General features: G+C 38.1%; 1 protein-coding gene across 1 annotated transcript; it reads left to right on the top strand.

Moving 5' to 3' along the window:
* Positions 1–24,279, top strand: LOC139734885 (uncharacterized). Its single transcript, XM_071645666.1, has 10 exons — positions 1–375; positions 13,852–13,980; positions 14,757–14,957; positions 15,507–15,606; positions 17,410–17,567; positions 21,345–21,500; positions 22,169–22,363; positions 22,932–22,979; positions 23,682–23,879; positions 24,196–24,279. Exons 1-10 carry the CDS (start codon positions 1–3, stop codon positions 24,277–24,279), a joined length of 1,644 nt encoding a protein of 547 aa, XP_071501767.1.

Below are 24,279 nucleotides of genomic sequence, written 5' to 3'. Positions count from 1 at the left end.
ATGGACTTCTACTCTATTTCATCACCACGCAGGCAGCAGAGCTCGCTGGCTTCGCAGTATCAACCCCGCATCCCGCCGCCGTATGTTATTAGGGATAACTTTTGTCGTCGTCAACCTCGTCTACGTCCGTCCAATCAACCAACGGGTTCAGGTCTCGCTTCGGCTTCCGACGTTGTTCCGACTAAGTTCTCTGGAGAGTTGCTGCGTGTGTGGCGGTATACGACGGGGAAAATGGCGGGGGATAAGAATGTTGAGAAGTTGGACGCTATGGTGCAAAGTTTGTCGCGAGTGGAGGACACACTCAAACAAATCGAGATCAACGGACGGCCGGGAGAGACCGAGGACTTTCACGTGCAAAGAGATGACAAACAGAAGGTATCGGTGTTATTCTTTTGAAATAATTCAGCTTCAGCCTCATGCAAGGGATTGCACTAGTAGGTACTTTGTGCTTATTATAACTCGATAGTGAACTACTAGGACGTAAAAAAGCGCGAAAGATGAAACCATAACTCTTGTTCTTGCTGATGTTGTTTTTTGGTTAATGTTGTTTTGTGTCTGCATGGGCTTGCACCCTTCAGGGAGAATGCGACTATGAGGAATATTGATAGCAAAATCTTTTTCTTTTCTTACATGTTGGCTTTTAGTTTTCAAGGTTTGCAGTCATTTATTCCGTAGCGTCGCTATAAATATTTTAGAAGAAGGAAAGTATTGCAAAGGCAGTACAGCAGTAGTATCCCTAGCCGAAAGAACAGGTCACTGCAGCCGCTCTGGCGGCGACTGCAGTAGCAGTAACAATAGCAGCAGGAGTACAGTGTATATACCTGTATAACCAAGCAGCAGTGGTTGAAATAGAAATAACAGTATCAGCATAATTATGGTGCCTATACCAGTAAACGTGTCATCATTGTTGTTATTGTAAAGTCGGTGTTGTTGCATTTGGTCTTCTAGTTGTTCGAAGATTGAATGATAATGTTCGCTGCGGTTGTACATTTCAAAGACATAAAGAACTGGTACTCGTGCAGCATGATAAACCATAATCTCATAACCAACCAATGGCTTCACTAGAGCAGTCTCATGATATGCAACACACCACAGGGTGCAACACAGGATATCGCGCGATATGAGAATAATGTCCTTAATGTAGGTCGTACTTTAAGAAGTGACAGCGTTGGATAATTCCTTGCGTATCCCGGGTGAGCAACACCCTATGTTTTGAATCAGTTAGATTTGTGATGATCCGCGTTGACACTTTTTACAGCCACTCAGCTGCTAGATCATGAGTGTCAGCAGTGCGAGACACATTTTCAATCTTTTTTCAATCTGTTAATTTCTGCAGGGTTATTTACATAGGTAAGTTTTTTTTTTTTTTTTTTTTGCGAGACACCATCAGGATTGATGACAAGGAGCTATGACGCGCTTACATACTTCACAATGTAATAATACATTAGATTTGAAATGAAACTACTAGTATTAAGCAACTACGGAAAGCGTACTTTTCATGTCTGTTCTTAACTGTATTAGTTATTTTGAATTTATTAGTACTTTGATGTCATTACTTTTCCATTTCGTATGCCTCAAAACACCTCGGATTGAATGGAAACTGCAAGGAAATAAACTTACGTTTGTAAGGCCCACCATATCATTAGACCCTGCCATTTCTGAACCAATGACCATCTTGTCAACTTATGCTATAGTTAAAAATAAGATGTTGTATCATGATTATTCTAATTTTGATGTATAAGATTGTAACATATAGTAACTGCGTCACGTTGTCAATTTGCGTTTATGCATCAGAAAACCATAATATAATTGTCTCGTGGGCCTATTTGGTGTTTGATGAATCTTCATTAATGAGAATTACAAAAATTCATGGACTGAACAATGAACAGGCAGCAATGTCCCTGATCCCTATCCGATCCATAGATAAACAATTTATTTGTTAGAAATCCCTTTGTCAAATAAAATATTTTCTCAAATCCCCATTATAATCGCATCAATTCAGTCATTCAAGATGGTAAAAATAATAATAATAACGATAGTTACATTTTAATGACTGTAATCATATCAAAGCATTTTGCCAAAAGTAGGGTGAATGCTAGCGAAAGATCATCCATCAAAGATATTAAGAGTAAAAATGTAGAGAAGCTACATATTTCTTTCTTCATTAGCGATGTGCAAATAGTTCTTCAGACGCGATGCTTTCGTGATAGCTAGTACTGTATCTTATAGTCGCCGAGTAAAATGCAAAAGCGGAGAGTAGGCATATACAACGGCTGTTCGTTCCTCTAGCTGATGTCATTTCGTATTCTTTGTCATGACGTAACCATTTGGTAAGGTGTTCTATTACAACACTTTATTTCGACAACATCCCCTGTAGATTTTCTTGTATAAGTGAATGTGTCGTTTACAATGAGTTTAAACAAACGGAATATTTCAAGTTTCATAGAAATCCAACAAAAAAATAAAGCACATGATATGGGACATTCTTAAAGTTTCAAGATTGCTACATGCAAATGGGATGAGCTGTGCTTGCCTGTTTATCATTATTTTTATTTATGTTTATTTGTAAAATCACAGCTGCAGGATAATGATACTACACTATCAAAACCATCATTAGCTAGGGGAAAATGAAGGGGTGCAATAAACTGATCGGTGTCTACTTGGCCGTGGGTCCAGCTTGAGATGCACAATGACATCTAGGAATGAACACAATTAATGAAATCAATTGAAAAAACAAGTCATATCATAATAACACTACATCTGCACGATACATCTGCACGACAGTGAAACAACGTTACAAGAGAACCGTTAGAGTATATTGAACATTGTTAAACAGTTCCTGGTTCAAGTCAAGCGGCAACATTAGTTGTACTCACAGACAACCAGTTCAAACTCATTGCAAAGTCCTTCAGACATTGTCGGAGGGGACGTCGAAATGTGGGAAGAGAACTCAGAAATAGAATGCATGCTTATCATCCTCCGAAGTTAAAGCGATTGGAAATTTGCCATCATTTCCTGATTGCTAGAGAATCATTAGATGTAATTCTGAAACTAGTGCGGACATCGGATTGCAAGGGAATGTGACTGTGATTTGGTCATTGCATATAATTAAACAGGAAAACATCAAGCATTGAAACAGTCCAACATCCTGCAAATCAACAAACTTCAATTGTTGGGATCTGTTCTTGTTGGGCGTGGTTCATTATCACATCATCTAGATATTGGATTATTTACTTTCACAAACGACCATTAACTCACAAATGTATAAAAGGCTCGAGTCAGAGATTTAGTTTTGCATTAACCTGTGGATAAAGAAGAATAATTTATCATTCAAAAGGCCTATAGGCCTACACATACACATTCCTGAAACGGTTAATGGAACTGAATGGCTGGTCAATACAGAAAATTGGTATTGGAGGCATCCTCTGACTGCAGTATATTTATACAATTATATGATATATATACGTCTGCTATATGTTACACAAGAGCAAGAGAATGTCACAGGCGAACACTGAATTTCCTCAGCAAGCTACTTCAGATGACGTAAACAGATATTCTGCGTTCTACAGCCTCGTTATGAGAGACATTAATGGACCAAATCAACAGGCGTCATAGTTACAGATAGCTAGCGCGACTTGCTTTTTCCATTCTGAAGTACAGGATTTCCCACAATTTTTCACAAAGGTAATTAGTTGGGAATGATCCAAATTGTACAGCCCTTTCATGGACAACTCATATCAAAGCCGTTGCCAAGTGTTATTTAATAATAGCGAAATTTTGGTCTATAGATATCAACATTTTCTTTACAGGAAATCTTGATAACCATCTTTATGATATTGATTTCCTAGATAAAATGAATTCCTAGGTGACCTTTCCAGGTTTGCTTCTCTTTAGTTTATGTTTTATTTTTGCATAAGCGTGAAAAGGTGCCAAGTATTTCCTGGCAGTAACATGCCAAGGAAAGGATTATTTATTTCAAGAATCTGTTGCTATTTTTTTTCCTTGATGTTTTCTGTGTTTTTATCAAGCCTTCTCTTCTTTCACTATTTAGATCATTATCAATGAGAGAATCAAATTCAAAATTTCACAATTGTGGCTAATTTGACTCTAGATAATGAACCTTGATATACAAAAATAAACGAGGCCCTCAAGCATCAGTAACAATGGCTATAACAATAACACGGCCTCCTCTAGAGTCGATTACTATAAGAGTGGATATCAAGGTGACCTTAATCTGAGACTATTCTTTTGATCAGAAAAAAGATAGCACCTTGAAATTCCACCACAATAAAGGTTATTACACCATCCGTTGATACTACAGATTCATTTATGATCCAATCGATCAATTTAGTTGGCAACCAATTGATTTCATGGGATATCATAGTATTTCTGAACCTATTTTGCATCTATTCCAGAAGCACCCATCTTTATGACCACACCTGATAAAAAAACAAACAAACAAACAAAAACAAAAAACGAAAATGTTGAAGAGGTGTGTAAAGACAAACGACAAAAATGTGTACAGCAGCATTTAGAGTTGCAAAGAGACACAATGTAAAGCATCTCGGAGTACTGTAAATCAGTTGGACATATAAAATAAGGGACTTGCACTGAGAGTGAATATTAAACAATTAGTGCTCGGGAAAACAAGCCGACTGTATAGAGTGAATTGAGAAATGAGCTGCTACACCCAAGTGTCGTTTCAAAACCGTGACCTAAAATTACTCCTGACGGCGTATATAACTAGATGAATAGGGCTGGGTCAGATCATACAGAGACATCGCGATGGGTAGTCGTTAAGTTTCGTGCCGTCGTAGCCCAATTGTACATGGACAGAGACGTTTAATTTATTCTCGCAGCAGGTTGGATAGGTTAATAATATTAATTACCGTGCTGATACGACACACTACAGATAATGATAAAACCACTTCATGTATTTAGAGGTTTGTCGACTCCTATAGGCCTTTTCAGTAGGGTCACGCAATGACCGGACGACCGAAGAATAATATTGATCTATATAATATGCATAAGGGCATAAACGAGTTTTTTCTCTCGCGATTACGTTATTATTATTATTATTATTATTATTATTATTATCATTATTATTATTATTATTATTATTATTGTTATTACTATTATTATCATTATTCTTATTATTATTATTATTATTATTATTATTATTGTTATTATTGTTATTATTATTATTATTTTGTGCAATCAATCCTCAAATAATGCAACAAAGATCCGATAACCGAAATGAACTATAGTGCATGTGGTGACATGGAACTTTTGCAGTGTATTATAGTTACCTATGATCAATGGCCTTTTTTTTTTTTGTCGTTGTGTTCTGTTTGTTGTTGCTTTGCATTCAACGTAGTGAAATAGAAGTGGCAAACAAACAGGCACGGATGCCAGCGTCTCCTCTTCCCTCAACGAAATGGTGATAATTGAATTCCAGCCAGCCAATCAGATTTGCGCTTGCCAGCCGCGTGGGAGGGAGAGGATGTTTTTCAAACGGAAGCGCTGATGGATCGACATTCTGCGTCTCAACTGAGGGGTCCTGACAGCAGCGCTTGACAGCAATCTCATCCAAGGGCCTTTAGAAATAGCAAGATGAGATCTAAAAATCATAACCACCTAGCTGATAATTTTGTTCTTTATTATCTCTCATTTGTTGTTTCCGTGAGTACCGTCTTTTGCAAGAAAATGACATGATGCTATTATAAAAAAAAAAAAAAAAAAACTTTCGTTTGTCGGGTGATCAGATCTATTCAGGTAAGATGTCACCAACTTTCGTACCATCATGACGAGATAACATAATGTATCTTTGCAAAGTAAAATTTGTATCAGTGGTATTTTGCCATAACTGTTAATAATTCATGCAACAGTCACACAATAATTGGATAAAGTATACATTTCATAATGTCATAAAATATGACACTTTCATCGTATAATCAAGATGCTGCATCTGTCATTTTGTGGTATTATGATAAAGTCCAACAGAGTGAATAAGTTCCGTTTTTTACTTGTTTTATTGCAAATTATTACTGCAATGGAAAATCTTGTAACTCTTTAACTTTCCTAAGACGTCATTGTAAATGATTATGCTCTTACAAGTTGGAATTCTACTGAGATAAGACCTTACAAAGAGTGAAGTCGAGCGTTGGACCTTATAACTCCAATCATGGGGCAACTCAATATTTTAGAAGGGTTCAAATTCATATCCAAAGCCTTTATGGTCTTGTGGTGTTACAGTTGTGGAAACGTATAATTAAGGGAATTTTAACAATGCATCTGATTTTGTAAGATCATGGAAATTTAACTATATAAAAATATCTTTACTTGATTGCTCTCCTAAAAAGAAAAAAAAATCGACTTCAGAAGCTGGCATTTATTCTATTGAGTGTGATGCTGCCATTGTGTTTCTCTTTACGACCCCCGCCCCAAAAGAACTAAATAGCATTATAAGTAATCAAAAAGGAAGCTTTGAAGGATTTCTAATTGTCCTTGTATATCAAGCATATCGGTTGTTTATATTGACTGCGTGTAAGAACATCTCTGATTTATTTCAGGTAACCAAACATAACAAAACTTGAATATATACCGTGGGTGCAAAGTACCCTGACATCTCAAACTGAAGCACGCCAACATACATCCAAATCGCTCATACGTATACAATGATTCTAGGATTGATAATTCTCACTGATTCTAGAATGATAATTCCATATGAATACAATATTTGTGGGATTCTTCCTGAAACACTGTCGATGCATTTTGGCTAGATGGTCTTGAAATCCATATGCATAATACAACAATCTTCTTCACAGGTGAGAGCACTCCGGGAATGGTGGATCATCATTGGTTCGATTCCTGTTCTTGCACAAAATGTTTTCCATTCGTTTTGATCCACAGCTTTGCTTTTTCAACTGGTATTGGAAGGCAATGGTAAATGCAGAGGTGTGTAACGCCAAAGCATTTATCCTCGTTGCGAGAAACTACTGTTATCGTTACCATTTTCTAGGGCGATAGTACAGTTGATTTTTCTTTAAACAGTATTAAAATGAAACAAACAAACAAACAGGCAAACAAACAAGCAGAACAAAAAACATTATTGTTGACACAGTATGAATTTTCAAAGTGCCACAAAATATGCAGCTTGCAAATATCTTTTCGGTATTGTAGCTCGCTTTTGTGCCATGCCTGCTTCCCATCCATCACCCTTTAAGGCTGTTAATATCAAAATTTGCATGCTATTCATGTCTCCATTCAGTACATGCCACTCCGCACGTATCATAACGTCAGTGTATGTGAGTTTCCCATGTGAGTTTCGGCTTGACGCAAATAATTCCCTTTAGTAGTTATGTTTGCGTGGTAACCTGTCAACACAGGAAGTAGATGGAGAACGGAAGATGTTGCTTCATACTCCAGAAAGACAGCCAAAGATTCTCATGGTTTACGAAACGTTAATCGTAATTTCCTGTAATTTTGTTCGGGAAATGCAAGGAGTATACAAATACGATATGAAACGCTTTACTAAACTAAAATGTTGGAATATTCTTGATAAAACAACCACGGTTCTTATATTCGCGTGCGTGTGTGTGTGTTTATCATTTCATTCGAAGAAGAAACAAATATGCATTAGAAGTAAACAAAACATGGAAATAGTCATGAAGCAACAGTACTATCAAACAACGAAAATGATACCCATGGATAATGAAAACTAGATTTGAATGATATGCTTTACTTTGTGACATACACATGTAGTTATAATTCGTTTGAGTTTCGTTTGGCTCTTCGGGATAGCTGTACACCATGAATCTTCCAAATGTTAGAGTTTACAAATGATGGTACAGAAATACAAAGACTACTTGTACGGCTGTGTAGCGCTCTTGTTTTACTATTTTAGTATTAATTTATCGAAGACTGTTTGAAGCTGCCCCATAGTTCATTGACATGATGTCATGAGGAATTGTGTAAGATTTTACAAGTAGATAGGAGCAAGGCTGTAATCATGCTTGTGTATGAGTACATTAGACCAGTGACTTTGGACACTTTCTATACCTAAAAAAGTCTATGGTATGGTAATGGCCTCTTGATAACTGAAACCATTAAGATCAAGATTTAGATAAGAAATTAATCGATTCACCTATAGTATGATGTCTGAATCTATCTATCTATACCTAACATTTCTTTTTTTTTAACTTTTCAAGTATCAGTACAAGTTTGTAGCACAAAAAGAATGACGCTAGTAATCGTCAATATAAGGTTCATCGTCAGTAGAGTACTAATGATACAGCAAAATAAAAGAAAAGAAAAGACAAAAATGGACGTGTCATGACAGCAGCAGCTTGAGGAGTTGATAGATCCACATTTGTCGGGAAAATTAGAAATGCAATCAACACATCATAATCTTCGTAAACAGTTGCCCTTACACGTCATAACACGACAAACACGATCACGACAGTGAAATCCATTCATATAATACATGATTATTAAAAAAAGCCAGGCGTTGGCTCCTTTTGGCTCTAGTGATTCAGTTCCTTGGATTTACTCCTCATTCCACCCTCTTGGTGATAAACGATCCCACTTCTCGTACCCCAGTGTATTTCCGCACACATTTCTCCAGTGCTAACACAGAAGACTCTATGCGCGTGGCCACAAACCTGTCTGGCTGGTTGCGTGTCAGTGGTGACGTGTATGTAGATACATGTATGGTGCTCGCTATTTTGAAAGCTGCCGCGGCATTTGTTGTTGATGAAAAATGCTGAACAATACGGCAAAGTAGGTGGGGTGAAAATCATGATTTATTGGACACAAGTTATAATAGTATATTGTCCTGCATAACACGCATGGGTCAACTTGCAGCTTTGTAAACTTGTATCAAGTGCGTGACCTGGATGTGCATGCTATGGATTGTCTTCAATGAATCACATTTACGCTGTATAATAACTACATTCCGTCACCTTTGGTGTGCGCGTGTGTGTTTTGGAAAGATGAGCACTCACCACGTTCTTGTATACAGGCGCGCCGGAAGCAGTTTTGGATTGGGGGGGGGGGGGGGGCAAACATTGGAGGGGGCTCAAGATTAGACCATGCATATGTTACACAATATACACATACACACACACACACACACGCACACCCACACACGCACACATACATCTATTATATATATATATAGTATATATATGTAAAGTGGCGTACGGTGGGTCGAAACATGGGGGGAACCATAAAGTAATTTTGACGGTCTGTATGCTTGTGCGTGTGTGCGTGAGCAATAATGGGACTACAATACATTACGGAATGTGATACATTCAACAACGCAGTCATTGAGGAACATTGTAAGTTTTCCTTACATGGATTATGGAATGACGGTGTGAAACGATCGACAAATTAGATACTGTCAGCAACATAAGGTGAATGGCATAACAATAAAATGCGAGCGAGCGAAGCGAGCGAGCTTGAAAATTTTGATATTCTACAGTTCCAAAACTGGAGTTTTAATTGTAGCTACATATTTCGCTTTGAAATAAATGGGGGCGCATCGGGCGCAACTGCTGGCAGTTATTGGCAGCAACACTAGGAGAATGGCATAACGATTCAATGCGAGCGAGCGAAGCGAGCAAGCTTGAAAATTTTGACATTCTACAGTCCCAAAACTGGGGTTTAGCTTTATCTTTCACTTTGGAAATAAATGGGGCGGCGCATCGGGCGCAACTGCTGGCAATTACTGGCAGCAACATTAGGAGAATGGCATAACGATTCAATGCGAGCGAGCAAAGCGAGCGAGCTTGAGAATTTTGACATTTTACAGTCCAAAAACTCCCGTTTGTAGCTATATCTTTCGCTTTGGAAATTAAGGGGGGCATCGGACGCAACTGCTGGCAATTACTGGCAGCAACATTAGCAGAGTGGCATAACGATTCAATGCGAGCGAGCGAAGCGAGCGAGCTTGAAAATTTTGACATTTTACAGTCCCCAAACTCTCGTTTGTAGCTATATTTATCTTTCGCCTTGGAAATTAAGGGGTGGGGGCATCGGGCGCAACTACTGGCAATTACTGTCAGCAACATTAGGAGAATGGCATAACGATTCAATGTGAGCGAGCGAAGCGAGCGAGCTTGAAAATTTTGACATTCTAGAGTCCAACAACTGCCGTCGTAGCTATGTTTTTCGCTTTAGAAATTAAGGGGGAGACGCACCGGGCTCAACTGCTGGATGCGAGCGAGCGAAGCGAGCGAGCTTGAAAATTTTGACATTTTACAGTCCAAAAGCTGCCGTTTGTAGCCATAATTTTTCCCTTTTATTCATATACATATTTATTTTATTTTCTTTGTTTATTCATTTATTTTTATTATCATTATTATTTTTTTTTTTTTTTTGGGGGGGGGGGCTTTTTGGGGGGCAAAAATGCGTTTTGCCCCCCCCCCCACTTTTTGGATTGGGGGGGGCGGCCGCCCCCTGCCCCCCCCCACTTCCGGCGCCTGTGCTTGTATATGTGCATTTGTCCTCGTGTACCCGTGTATGACCTATATTTTCCCATTGTGTAATACATGTAGGTCCTAAGACTACCTTTCCACTTCAAGCCATCATCCAGTAGTCTTCATTTTGGAATATTCTGGTGCCTATAATATAGCTGAGAATCAGGCACTTCTCATGTACGAGCAACTTATTGTCACCATTTCCATCTAGTGTTACTTCCAGTCAGCTTCGTATTTGTTTATCGACATCTCTTTTCATTGTTAGTTTTGATTTCTGCACCTTTCTTTATCATGTCAAAATAAAATAATGATACATGCTTCGATACTTCAATGTACTATTCTATCTGGCTTTTCAGAATTAGACCGGTATTCTTAAATATACCAAACGAAAGTGCATTACTGGCCCAAGAACAAATGGTGAGCAAGAATCGGCCAGTATTTGCGTTCTAGCATTTGCTAACTGGCGTCTCACCTGGCTAGGAATTGGACGCAGAAATGACTCCTCCTTACTCAAAAATCTCACTAATCTCTCTATCATTCTCATTCTTTGAGCGAATGTGACTTTCACACACACGCAATCTATCTGTTCTGGCAAGCACCCAGAAAGAGAGAGAGAGAGAGAGAGAGAGAGAGAGAGAGAGAGAGAGAGAGAGAGAGTTTGCAATGTTAGATAGGATGTCACCGCTAATTTTGCCTTGGACGATTTCCATCTTGGTTAGACCCTAAATGTGACAAGGGAAATTTGAAGGACTTTAGCAATCAGCGTAAGATTTGTCCATGCTGGTTTTTTTTTACGTTAATGGTTAATAAAATAATGATGTGTGTGCTTATTTGATTCTTGATCATTTTGATACGTGATCCTTATGGTGATAACTTGTGATAGTATCTTTATTTAGTTTGAGTATTAAATGAAAAGTTGGGGAACAAAATTTCCTCTCTTATTTCATTTTTTTAAAGCACGCTATCAAGCAAGATCGTTTTTTCCTTATGTGTCGCATTTTTCGTTATTTTCCGCTGCGTCAATATGATACTAATAGTACGGTATCTGCCTTTATTCGATTAAAGTCTATATGGATCCATGATCAAAATACTTGCCAACTCTTTTGGGGGTTGCTCACCGCTTGTGAGGGATTTGTGTACCAATTGTTAAAGAGAAAAATCTACCAGTTTTGTTTTGCCTTTTGTTACTTTTGTAAATCCGTCATCAAACCAAATGACTGAATAAAGAGCAGGTGCCCTGCGTTTGTAAGCCAAATGAAAGACACTTGTAAATTGTCCATGGAGCGGTCCCATCAATAATTAATGATCACAAATACGGGACCTTCTAGTAGCCTGAAATGCACCTATTTTATTCCTTAAATTTCACATTTCAGAGCATTCCCCGTCGGTTGATTTGGTCCCCGAAGCCGGGATTATACCGATTTCTCAAATCAAAATACAGTTGCAAGTACGCAACCAGATTTAATCGGGCAATACTACACTCTATAAAGCAAGGGTTTAAAATCTAAATCAAAGGTGAGATTACAAAATGTATAAATATTTATAGTACACTGCAATAATCGTTAATCTAGAGGGCTTAAAACTCGCGCAAAATCAATAATTTTGATGTAAATAATGACTTACTGGAACCATTTTATTCAAAATTCCATGGAAGTTACAATTTGTGATTGATTTGAAATCAAATGCAACTGTTGACAGATTTGTGACGAATCCAGGGTACGGGCTGAGATTGATATACAATGCAACTTCTATCAGATGCATTTGCAATCAAACGTAAAATACTAGGACCGCAAGACTGCAGGGCTTTTACAACTAATTTCAATTAGGTCGTATACCTATAAGGCGGGCCGTATACATGGGGTCACAATGCATAACAATAACACATTGTATGTCAGCAATTGTTGAAAGGTATCAAACTGTGTTTTCTGAAAGTCAGATGTTATACACTCAATTAGATTCATATATACGCAGTGTTATGTGAAGGTTGATTATGTAGGTCTATTTGCTTATGGGATAGTGTTCATGTGTGTATGAAGAAGGTTAGATAGATAGATATAGATAGACAGATAGATAGATAGATAGATAGATAGATAGATAGATAGATAGATAGATAAATGGATAGATAGATAGATAGATAGATAGATAGATAGAGATAGATAGATAGATAGATAGATAGACATAGAGAGACAGATAGACGAATTATATACGTGTGCCCTCGCGTCATTTCCTATAGTGTGTGTGTGTGTTTGTGTGTGTGTGCATTCGTGTTTGATATGTTCATCAAAGAAGTCTGCGTGACCGAAATGTACCAAATAATAAGGAAATGAATGTTTATGACCATACGTCATACAGCTGAACGAACATCCAGATAATAGGTAATTTATAGTTCATAAATTTGTAATGGTGAATCGAGATGATTATGCCTAGGCCTAAATTTTTACTTCGAAAGCCAGTATAGCGATCGAACTACAGTATGAGCTATTGAACCGAGGGACCATTATCAATACGGTTTTTTAGGCCTTGTTTACTCTCGATATTCATGTCAATAAACATGTTTGTTTACAAATCATGAACTGATTATCATGATTACATAATCATAAAGGTCCTATCAACGGAAGTCGAGTTTACGGTGGGAAGTCTCTCTTCGATAATTAGAATCCTCGAATTTGGCAAAATATACACCCGTTCGTGTCTATACTCGTCACAGTAGCATGCGCTAAGCCCATAAAGCTGTCATTTCATTCTCTCTTTTTCTCTTTCTTATTCTTTCTTTTTTTTTGTCTCAGCCGAGAGGAAGAAAGGAAGTCTGATACCTCGCCTACCTATTTCCTTGAAGAAAATCTGACCTCATGAAAGTTCACATCCTGAACGGCTCTATTAATTCATGACATACGATACAATGAATGTTGCACGCACAGAGTGCATATGTGGCAGGGTATTATACTGGTAGAGTGGGTATAGTTGCGAAGGTAATCACTTGGTATATTGCAATAATTAGAGGAGTACATGGATACGGATATGAAAATAAAGAGAGCAAGGCTATGATCATACCGATTAAAAATGCGTGATTTTTGCTGCATCAGTAAGAATACAAGTCCATATACTACACAAGTGCAATTGTGTTCATTTATTATTAGTTGGCTTTCATACAATCGACTACTAAACTAGTGCGTATTCAAGCCTACATTTCACTTTTGTTCCTTTTATTCATTAAAAACACATCAACAACCGATCGTGTAATTCAATAAAAATGTCCTACGGGATTAACTCAATCGATCACAAATCATGACTGTTGTGCATACCCTTTTTACTTCATGCAATAATGGGATGGGTCTCTCTTTCCCTCCCCCGTTACACTTCGAATCGGCAGGTCTTCGCGCGGATAAGGTGCAACATAATCACGGTTGGTGACATCGACACGGTGACTCAACAGTTCACTGCCGAGATCTACCTCAGTGTCACGTGGAAGGAGCCAAAGGTCAAAGGTCTCAAAAGAGAGGTATGTTATAATTCATCAGTAGCTTGCAACCTCATGATCGACATCCTTGTTTAATGACATAATGGACGACGGTCATGGTGTAGTATAAGCAATCCAAGGTACTTCTTACGCCGAATCGTCATTTGGCTTGGATGTGGATCTAATAAGTACATGTCAAACATCCATGCTGTGAGTTGTAATGCCAACAATAAAACGACAAAAGCATCTGCAGAATCACAATAGTTAAAAGGAGAATCTTAGAGCAGTGTCAGGACTACTTGCGGAGATGTGGCTTTTTCGAGCTTTGAATGAACAGTGCCTAAGCCATGGATTTACGTCGTTGACAAGTTCGCTCTATGATGCATTGCCATCGAGAAAAATATGAATGACATTACCCTTAGCACTTAAATCACTGGTTGATTGACATGTATTTCTGTGAATAGCCATGGAAAGTAGTATTAAAGACAGACAGTATCTGGGTTGACGAAACATGTATCAGTTAGTGAGCTGAAAGCTCTGAGAAACTGTAATTTTGAACAAAAAGAAATAAGGTATCGCGTACAATGTATATGTCTCTTCAGGTCTTCCCTCAACCCTTCCCATCTCTTTCACGGTTGATTACAAACATTTGAGATACACTCATCACCTCTTTCTCTCATTCACATTGCCACCTTTTATCCATTTTTTTCTTTTTATCTTCTTAAAAAACTTGTAATTTCTTATCTTCTTAAAAAGCAAAACAAAGCAAAAAAAATTCCCCTCAAAATCCTCGATTTTCTTGCTCCACCCTTTTATAGGAAGTAAAATGGGAGGAAATGTGGGACCCTCGATTCTACTTCTTCAACGCAGTCAGCATCGACAAGATGCAGACCAACCATTACATCGTCCCAAACAACGATGACGAAGCTGGCGGCATCCCAGACGTCCGACTCTCGATCCGGATGAAGGGCACCTTCAAGTGTAGCATGGAGCTCAAGGATTTCCCCTTCGACTACCAGGTAGGCCTATATTATGAAAAGCGGATGGTGGGGTGAGGGATGCTTGACCTTGATTTCATTTCGTCTGATATGATTTCATTTGATTCACTTTGATTTAATTTGATTTAATTTGACTCGATTTGACGAGAAGTGCCCCCTTTTCTACAAAGTGACAACCAAATGGCAAAATAAGACGTAATGCTACTCAAAACCTGAACATAATCCATTTCATAACATTGTTTGTTTTCTAGAAATTGCAAAATTATAGATAAAAAGAAGACCAAGAATTTTAAAGATCATGTCAATGTGGAGAAGAATACACAAGGGGCCCACAGTCAACAAGCAGAGCTTAGCTTTGGTGAGAGATGTCTATACATCTATAATACGCATTTGTCACACCATCAGCTGAAAAATAAATAGGCCTATGTGTTTTACACACACACACACACACACACACACACACACACACATATATATATATATATATATATATATATATATATATATATATACATATATATATATATATATAATGGTAATCATTGGTAATCATGAATTTCTTTTTCAAAGGAATTGACGATCAAACTGATGTCTGACTGGCCAGTTGAGGATGTCGAATTTGTTAAGGATATGAATATCAAGGACAGCATCCGACTTGACACATTTACAGGTGAGCAGACTGAAATTATTGCATTACACACTATTCACCGGACAGCACATGATGATCAAGACGGTCACCAGGTCACTGGAGCTGTGGGCTTACTTTAGATTTCTTCAAACGATACAATGATGAAAATATATTGCGTGAAAAGGTTCCCTGTTGACAAACGATAATTCTCGTCTGCTCGTGGTCATCCGCACAGCAAATATCTGGAGTCAAATTGATTACTGTTTTCTCCTTCACTTTTACTCATCAGCTGTGACATAGAATTGTCAATGGTGGTATGACTTTGCTCTTAAGTCTACACTTCGAGCGTTTTTTTTTTATCATTAGTGTCACGTGATCACCTGTTCTCACAGTGGAAAGAGGAAGTTCCGTGACTATTCTAGCATCAATTATAATGACAGAAGTATGAAGCTCTCAAATATTCCCCGATGTAATGTAATCTCTGTAAGTCTTGGGGTCCGTTTCATGAAAGTCTTATGAGAGACTTCATGAAATTGTTTTTACTTCTCCTCAAAAGTCTCTCGTGATAGCTACGGACGACTTTGGCCATATTGAGATTTGTGTAAAGACTTTTATGCGATGACTTCTTGAAACGGACCCCTGGCTGTGAAGGCCTTTTAAATGGTCTTTAAACAAAATACTGCACATTGATGTAAATGGATCGACCTTGTGCGAGCCAGGAATTTTAACGCATCATTCATTTTGAAATTGAGCTTTAAGTCTGAGGAGGAAAGAGAGACTGAGGGTTCGCTGAAAGTGATATCTCGTTCTGCTTCCGGCCTTTCGTCTGATGACGTCAATGTGCAAGGAGTGCGGTCTAAAGCAGGACTTTTTTGTTGTTTTGGGGTGTTTTTTTTTTTCTAGGAGGAAAAGTGTTTTCCCCACTCACGCAGGAGAGATCACTGATGGTCTGTTTTCTACCTTTTCAAAAGAAGTTATTCATAAATGTGATCCTACGATATAATTTTTTTTTATTAATGCATCAGCCTGTTGGAATATATACTGAAAACATATCTTTGCACTCTCTACCTTGGGTCATTTTACAAATTCACTATGAAAACTCACATTCACAAGAGATATCTTAAAAGCATATAAGATAACTCGTCAGTTTAGGGTTGGTTTAGTGTAGTTCCAGAACCTTATCAAAGTAATTGTTTAGATATGATTTAATCTCTGTATGCATCTTTAGGAGAAATTTTCATTGTTTTTTTATACATTGTTTAACTTCTATTTTGTTTTTGCCTTCTGACAGTGTCTAAACTGGACTAAGCTGTATACAGCAGCACAACTATTTGTAAAAAAAAAAAATCCATGAGTGTTATTGAGTATCAGTGTTCTCATTATGGATCAATAGCATAATATGTACTTTACATCATTTTCATACAGTGCAGTTCTAACAAATAAACAAATACAAAAATACAAGAGAAAACATGAACCTTTTTGGATCCACAAGCTGATCGTATGAAACTTATAATGTGACTTACCATAAATGATATTATAATATTGTCTGATATTTGCGTCCCTCGTCTCATGAGTGTCAAGTAGAAAAGTACCAAAAGGAAGATGTAAACACAAATCTGTCTAGAATTCTAATCTGTGTATGGTGAAACCTGTATCACTTCTGTTTGCCTGATTCCCTCCTATAGAGCCTACGCCCCCGCCCCCATGAGATTTTTCAAATAGAACAGACTTCGCAACCTTGTGATGCATGTGGTTAGATTCACTATAGAGGGATCGTGACGGTGAGAACTATAGTGGATATTCTGTCAGATTATAGATTGATCTAAACCGACTAAAACTTGTCAGGAAACCAACAATGGAAGCTGTGGAAACACGTGATCGCCCAGCCTATCGAAGAAGACAAGTCGCTGGTTGGCGCTCACCGAAGCTATCCAATCTACCACATCACGACGCACGTCCAGCGGAAACCTGGATTCTACATCTGGAACATTGCCCTCATAATGGTGAGTTGTTGTTAATGTTGTTCTGGGTGAGAGTTGTTTTCTACGTTTCCGTATCCCACAAACTGAATGATGAGATCACGCTCACATGAATCTTTTTCATAATCATGAACTGCTACACAAATTCGATGTCTTACCCCATGACCTGCTTTTGCTGAAATTGTCCTACTTCGGCATAGACAAAACTGAACTAATGTGGTTTGAATCTTACGTATAAGATAGGGAGAGAGCAATGCGTTTCTTTTTAAAGGCAAGAGATCCGAATTTCTCCCCGTTCAAACAGGAGTCCAACAGGGTTCAATACTAGGGCCGTTGCTCTTTTGTATGTTCATAATGATGTTCCTAGCTTAAACTTTATTCCTTGGACTAAAGTATCTCTTCATGCAGACGACAAGGCAATATTTCACCCAGGTCGTGATGCTTACAAAGTACAGGAACAACTTCAAGCAGACACTCTACTCCTCAGTAAATTGTTTTCAGATAATGGTATGATTGTTGATTTAGAAAAAAAAAACCCACGAAAGTCTTGTTATTCAGACCTCGCCGAGGAAAACAGAGACATTCTTTTCAAATTTGTATAAATGGCAGGCCTTTGCATGGAAACTATCAAGAGACTCAAAACACCTTGGGGTAATTGTTGAACAAACTCTTGACTGGCGGGTCTCCCCACATCGATGAAGTAGTCATGAAAATTTCTCGTTCTATTGTGTGTATACGAAGAATCAAATCGTGTTTAACACGTAAAATCACGAATCAGCTGTATTTTCATTTCATACTTCCACATATTGAATACTGTTGTGCTGTATGGGGGTCACTAACAAAGACAAATTTAAACAGATTGCAACGAAAAATATATTGCTACCTTAAACAAGTGTTACTGTTTCACGTCGATAAAACGCGCAAAAACATGCATCAAATTGCACCATTTGCAACATCAAAATGCAAAAAGTTCTCACCGTGGGAGGGGGGGGGGACACCCCCCTCCCACACCCTCCCCTCCACCCTCGCTCGCTCCGCTCGCTCGGGTTCAGTCGCGTTCATGATAATCAGTGAAAAGAATTAAATACAAGAAGTGTATTTACATTATACCTTTTGTATAGGCAAATTGTTCAATAATAATCTACACTAAAATACACTGCTACCTTAAACAAGTGGGACTGTTTCACGTCGATACAACGCGCAAAACATGCATCAAATTGCACCATTTGCAACATCAAAATGCAAAAAGTTCTTACCGTGGGAGGGGGGACACACCCTCCCCTCCCCCTCGCTCGCTCCGCTCGCTCGGGTTCAGTCGCGTTCATGATATTCAGTAAAAAGAATTAATACAAAAAGTGTATTTAAATTATACCATTTTATAGGCAAATTGTTCAATAGAAATCTACACTAAAATACGCTGCTACCTTAAACAAGTGTTACTGTTTCACGTCGATAAAACGCGCAAAAACATGCATCAAATTCCACCATTTGCAACATCAAAATGCAAAAAGTTCTCACCGTGGGAGGGGGTCACCCCCCTCCGACACCCTCCCCTCCCCCTCGCTCGCTCCGCTCGCTCGGGTTCAGTCGCGTTCATGATATTCAGTGAAAAGAATTAATACAAGAAGTGTATTTAAATTACACCATTTTATAGGCAAATATTGTTCAATAACAATCTACACTAAAATATACTGCTACCTTAAACAAGTGTTACTGTTTCACGTCGATAAAACGCGCAAAAACATGCATCAAATTGCACCATTTACAACATCAAAATGCAAAAAAGTTCTTACCGAGGGAGGGGGTACACCCCCCCCCCCTTAAAGATGAAATCCTGGCTACGCCGTTTTGTCCTGGTGTACAAATTGTTACGCTATATTTAGCTCCACCGTACATAGTCAAACTTGTGACCAAACGCCTATACTATTACCACTCGATATGCCCTTTCTTGCCAATTACATATATCCAAACCTAGAAATGAATATAAGAAATGCTCGTTAACATTATGCTGCAAGCAATTAAGCATTTAATGAGTTACCCATTTTTATTCAAACAGCCTCCTCATTGCAAACATTTAAGAATCGTGTACGCCAACATCAATCTCTCATTTGATGTGAACCCTTTGCACTAGCTATGAATAATTCAGATATCTATTTTCTCCGCTCGTTTTATGTTCTTTCTTATGTGTTTTATGTTCTTACGAACCGATTGTTCTTTAGCTGTATCATATCTATGTTCGTTTTGTTCTTTTTTTTATTGTGTGCACATGTAATATATAATGTATATCAACGCAGGGCTCCCTTGTAAAGCAGGCCTTTGTGGCACTGAATGGGACTATACCCTGCTTTTAAAGAAGACTTAATGAATGAATGAATGAATGAATGAATAAATAAATAAATAAATAGATAAATAAACAAATAAATAAGTATATAAATGAATGAATAAATAAATAGAAAATCAAATATATAAACAAATTAACATTGGTGAATTACAATGGTATAACTGTTTTACGTCTTACACAGCAGGCAAATGTTTTTGTTTTTGTTTTTGTAAGTGGGGAGACGTACAAGTTTTACAGTATTTAGCAGGATGTGAATAGTGGTAGAATATAAAGGTGGAATAATCTCTGAGCCATCTCCCTTATCAAGAAAATTAATGTTTTTTATTGTGGATACCGTGGATATGATTTTGCCTATATGGCGTATTCGATCTGCAGTACGTATCAAACGCTGAACTCTCGCAACTTATTGATTTGGGTAATTTGCGTAAAGTTGCATCTTTTCATCTAATGAGATCCTGATCCGACAAGTGTTTTACCAGAATGACTGAGCTAGCTCGTATAGTCAAGACCTGAAAATGCGTTTATTTCTGACATGTATTTATTTCTCATATGTGACCGTGCACCTCAAAACGAACATAAAGTCGCACACACTGATTTTGCGTGAGGACTAAAAATAAGTGAAATGGGTAGCCGAACTTGACTTTTTCATATTTTCTGAAAGAGCGGGTCTTCTTTTACATTATGCAAAAATTTGGTATCATGAAACGGGCAGGAAAGTGTATGTTTTTTTTTTTTAGCAGTTTATCTCGAACATTTTTGGTAGAATAGTCTGATCAGGTGTGTCTTTAGAATCCCTTTTTCATTTCTGAAAAACCTTGTCCACGCTCTTCACTTTCAACTCTAATAACTTTTGAAAGGATAGTGCTACTGCTTTGAAAGTTGGCATTAATTATGGGCAGAATGTGTTCATGAGGCATGCTTAATTTCAGTTCAATTTGATAATCCCTTCATTGTTGTTACTCTGGTGGTTTACTTCCTGTTTTTTGTCCCATTCATCGCACAGCCAGCACGGTTTGGTAAAGATTAAGCGCTTGAATAGACACTGTACTTCAGAGCCTCTTTTCTCAGTTCCCACTTTTCCTGAGTTTGTGCTTTCTTTCCAATATTTAGATAGGTTAGGAGAGTCCATTTGATTTGAGTTATACACCATTTAAAGCTTAAAGTCTGCTCTTTCAGAATATGGTCTTAACTAAAAATTCATGTCTGGCGACTTTTTGTTTGTTTTGAGGTGCAGGGTCACATATGCAGTGGACTCCCGTTATGACGAAGTCCTCGGGACCGGCACTTTTTCGTTATATCGAAATTTCGTTAGAACCAAACAAATAAACAATGAAAATACATACAGCCGATAATGTACAGGCCTGAATGTTTATGTCGTTGTGACTTGAAAATCGTTATAACCGCGTTCGTTATAACGGAGTGCACTGTATTGCACACCGTTTTTATTCTCTTCTGTATAGCTGCTCATAGTCCTCCTGACGTTTTCGTCCTTCGTCGTGGACCGCACCCTCCCGGCTGATCGACTCAGCGTCACGGTCACCCTGCTCCTCACAGCTGTGGCATTCAAGTATGTGGTCAGCCAGTCGCTTCCGCTCATCTCATATCTTACGCTGCTAGTAAGTATGGCTTTGGTTTTATCCTCTGTCAGTGAACAAGGATCCATTCTATTGTCTCCTCTCGCATATATTTATTCAGGTAGAGACAAATTGTAAATGTCACAATAATTGCCCTGTCCGCTCATCACGGATATCCCCCCCCCCCCCGACGTTCACCTCGTATTTCTCATAGACTTTTAATGGAATCCCGCATGGGACTGATGAATTAATGACCAACTCAACACAGGGTAAAAATTCACCTCCGTTTTGTAGTCTTTATCAATCTCTTCTTTTCTCTGTTGCCGACTACTGAGCCCTTACAAAACTTCACTATCGATTCATTGAAAAAAAAAAAGTACAAGCGATAATGAATTAATCGGAGAGAATTTGTGTCCTGCCTGCTCTTGTGTATTGCTATTGTCATTTGCATTCTTTTAAGTCTTTTATAAGAATAGGACTTTCAAATGCTAAGTAAAAACGTTGAATCTAATCCAATATAACTGGGATGTAAACTAATTCATAAACATTGCACACAGTCTACCTGAATAGATATATGCCACTGTATGCGAGAGTCCCATTGCAAACAGTCCCAGGATGCATGTAGTAGCCATACATCGCCTGTAGAAACAAAACTGAAAATATCATTTTCAGCGTTCAGCATCATTATTCAAATTAAAATATCAATACAGGACAAGTTCGTACTCTGCTGTCTGATCTTCCACTGTCTGGTCGTCGGCCAGAATGCCCTCTCCTCCGTCGTCGAGCTCAACGACCCCGATGCCGACAAGGACTGGGCCAAGTGGTTCGACTTCATCTCAATCATCATCCTGGCTGGTATGGTGTTCAACATCACAGTCGGGTTCATTCTCACGAGCTTCGTCAAGGTACAATCTCTTCACCCTTACCAAATTATTTTCACAAGTAATCCAAACATCTGGAAAGAAAGACGTACCCTCGATTGCATGAGTAAATTCGTAATTGATGTTATTAATATTTATAATGTTGATAGCAATAATAAGATAATGATAATGAAGAAAATTTGAAGTTATCTTAACCCTATTGTGAACTTTCGATGGTTCTGCAAGTTTTACTAGCACTAAAATTGCATGAAGTAGTGGAACAGTGATACTGATGAATTTTCAGGTCTGCAGAATCATTTTCCGCTTATGAAAGGGCCACACATCTGTTATCACGGTCTTACAAAATGAAATAAAAAACGCATTTTTATTAATCTATGTTTTTATGGCTCAAATGGGTAAAAGGACACTGACTTATTAAGTTACTCCGTCGAATATTGTACTTCAATGTGGAGTTGTTATTTTGCCAGTCAACGGACATTATGATCCAAATCAAGTCTTACTTTGTAATTTCCCTCCTTTTTCATTTTCTATGTCCTTACACTAAGTCTTGTAGCCATTAATGTCGTTGATATTCACTCATTTCAATTTGCAGCAAAATAATGCCAGGAAAAGGATGGAGAAAGCAACAGCAGAATATGACGTAAGCACAAGCACATTTTTAATTCATTTTTCCTACCTCATGCAAAAATCAGAACATAGGTCTCCATTCTTGATTATCCTCTTTATATAGTATACAAGATTGTACTGACAGTTTGCCGGTTTTTCATAAATTAATGTTATGCAACAATATTTTTTTTTCTCTGATTTGTTTGTTTGCTTGTTTGACTTTATTTTTCTTCAACATAAACTCATACTTTATCAAATTTATTTTCAGTATAAAACAGGAAATGTCAAAAGGATTAGGATTACAATGTACAAGATACAAAGAAAGAAAATAAATGTAATTAATTACACTTTTAAAATTTATGTCATAAAACAAATTAGCAAGCCATGGTCTTAGTCGGATATGAGAACGTGGTACGTAAAGACTTAACTAAGAAATTGTGCAGAGGAAGGATCGCCACTACAAGTTTTTGCTCAAACACGTGGCGGCCCAGTGCTTGATATCATAATGACATTCAGACTTTAGCACGGAAATTTAGTGCCTAAATTAACGCTTTAGTTATCAACAATTTAACCGGTTTATACCATAATCATTATGTCTTCTCGTATCAACTACCCATCGAAATATTCCGGGAAATCAAACACATCTCCTATGACACTGAACTCACCCTATTTCTCTCCTTCCTCCTCCCCCCCCCCCCCCCCCCCGCTCTCTCACGACTGTTTCTCTTTATTTCAGGCTAAGTGTGAGGAGATCAACCAGAACTGGTTAGCTCGCCAGCGCAGCACCGAGGCGAAGAAGAAGAAGCGTAATGAGCAAAACATTCCTCCCACGGAGAAAGCGGTGCAGGCCGGCGCCTCGGCCAAGGGACTGAGCTGGAAGCGGTCCAGCAAGGATCCCAACGGGAAAAATGGCGTGGAGCTCCAGGGAGTCAAGGTATCATAATAAGACATTTCCATGGCAATGTTGCACTATCAAGCATATAGGCATCTACGTACTTCAATATTGAAATCAACAATTCGCACTAGCCTAGTTGCACAATATCCCCTCTTTTCTCCCAGATTGTAACACAAATAATGAACCTAAGAAATACTAAGGAATAAATACACCGTTATCGACATGCTTCTCAGACATTTTGATTGTTACTCTTGATCTTTGACGATCCATCTATTCTTTCGTGTATCATGCAATAAAGTTATATCAAATCATTGTAATAACAACTTTCCTCCATTTTTTTTTTTCCTGTTTGTAGACCGATGGCGGTCAGAAGGCCGAACCAAGTTCTCAACAGTCCGTAAGCAGTTCAAAGCAAACCACGGCAACGTTTGCAGTCTAG

This window comes from Diadema antillarum, unplaced genomic scaffold, assembly GCF_040938485.1.
Source record: "Diadema antillarum isolate AM-2024a unplaced genomic scaffold, OU_Dant_1.0 seq00000550_RagTag, whole genome shotgun sequence".
NCBI classification, from domain to species: Eukaryota; Metazoa; Echinodermata; class Echinoidea; order Diadematoida; family Diadematidae; genus Diadema; species Diadema antillarum.
Note: the sequence above shows the minus strand (reverse complement) of the source record. Positions and strands in the feature narration are given on the sequence as shown.

Excerpts from the sequence above, each read along its gene's own strand:
- LOC139734885 (XM_071645666.1), top strand. The coding sequence starts at position 1 with ATGGACTTCTACTCTATTTCATCACCACGCAGGCAGCAGAGCTCGCTG. Across the intron at positions 14,958-15,506 it reads ATTTCCCCTTCGACTACCAG|GAATTGACGATCAAACTGAT; the intron begins GTAGGCCTATAT and ends TCTTTTTCAAAG. Across the intron at positions 17,568-21,344 it reads GGAACATTGCCCTCATAATG|CTGCTCATAGTCCTCCTGAC; the intron begins GTGAGTTGTTGT and ends TCTTCTGTATAG.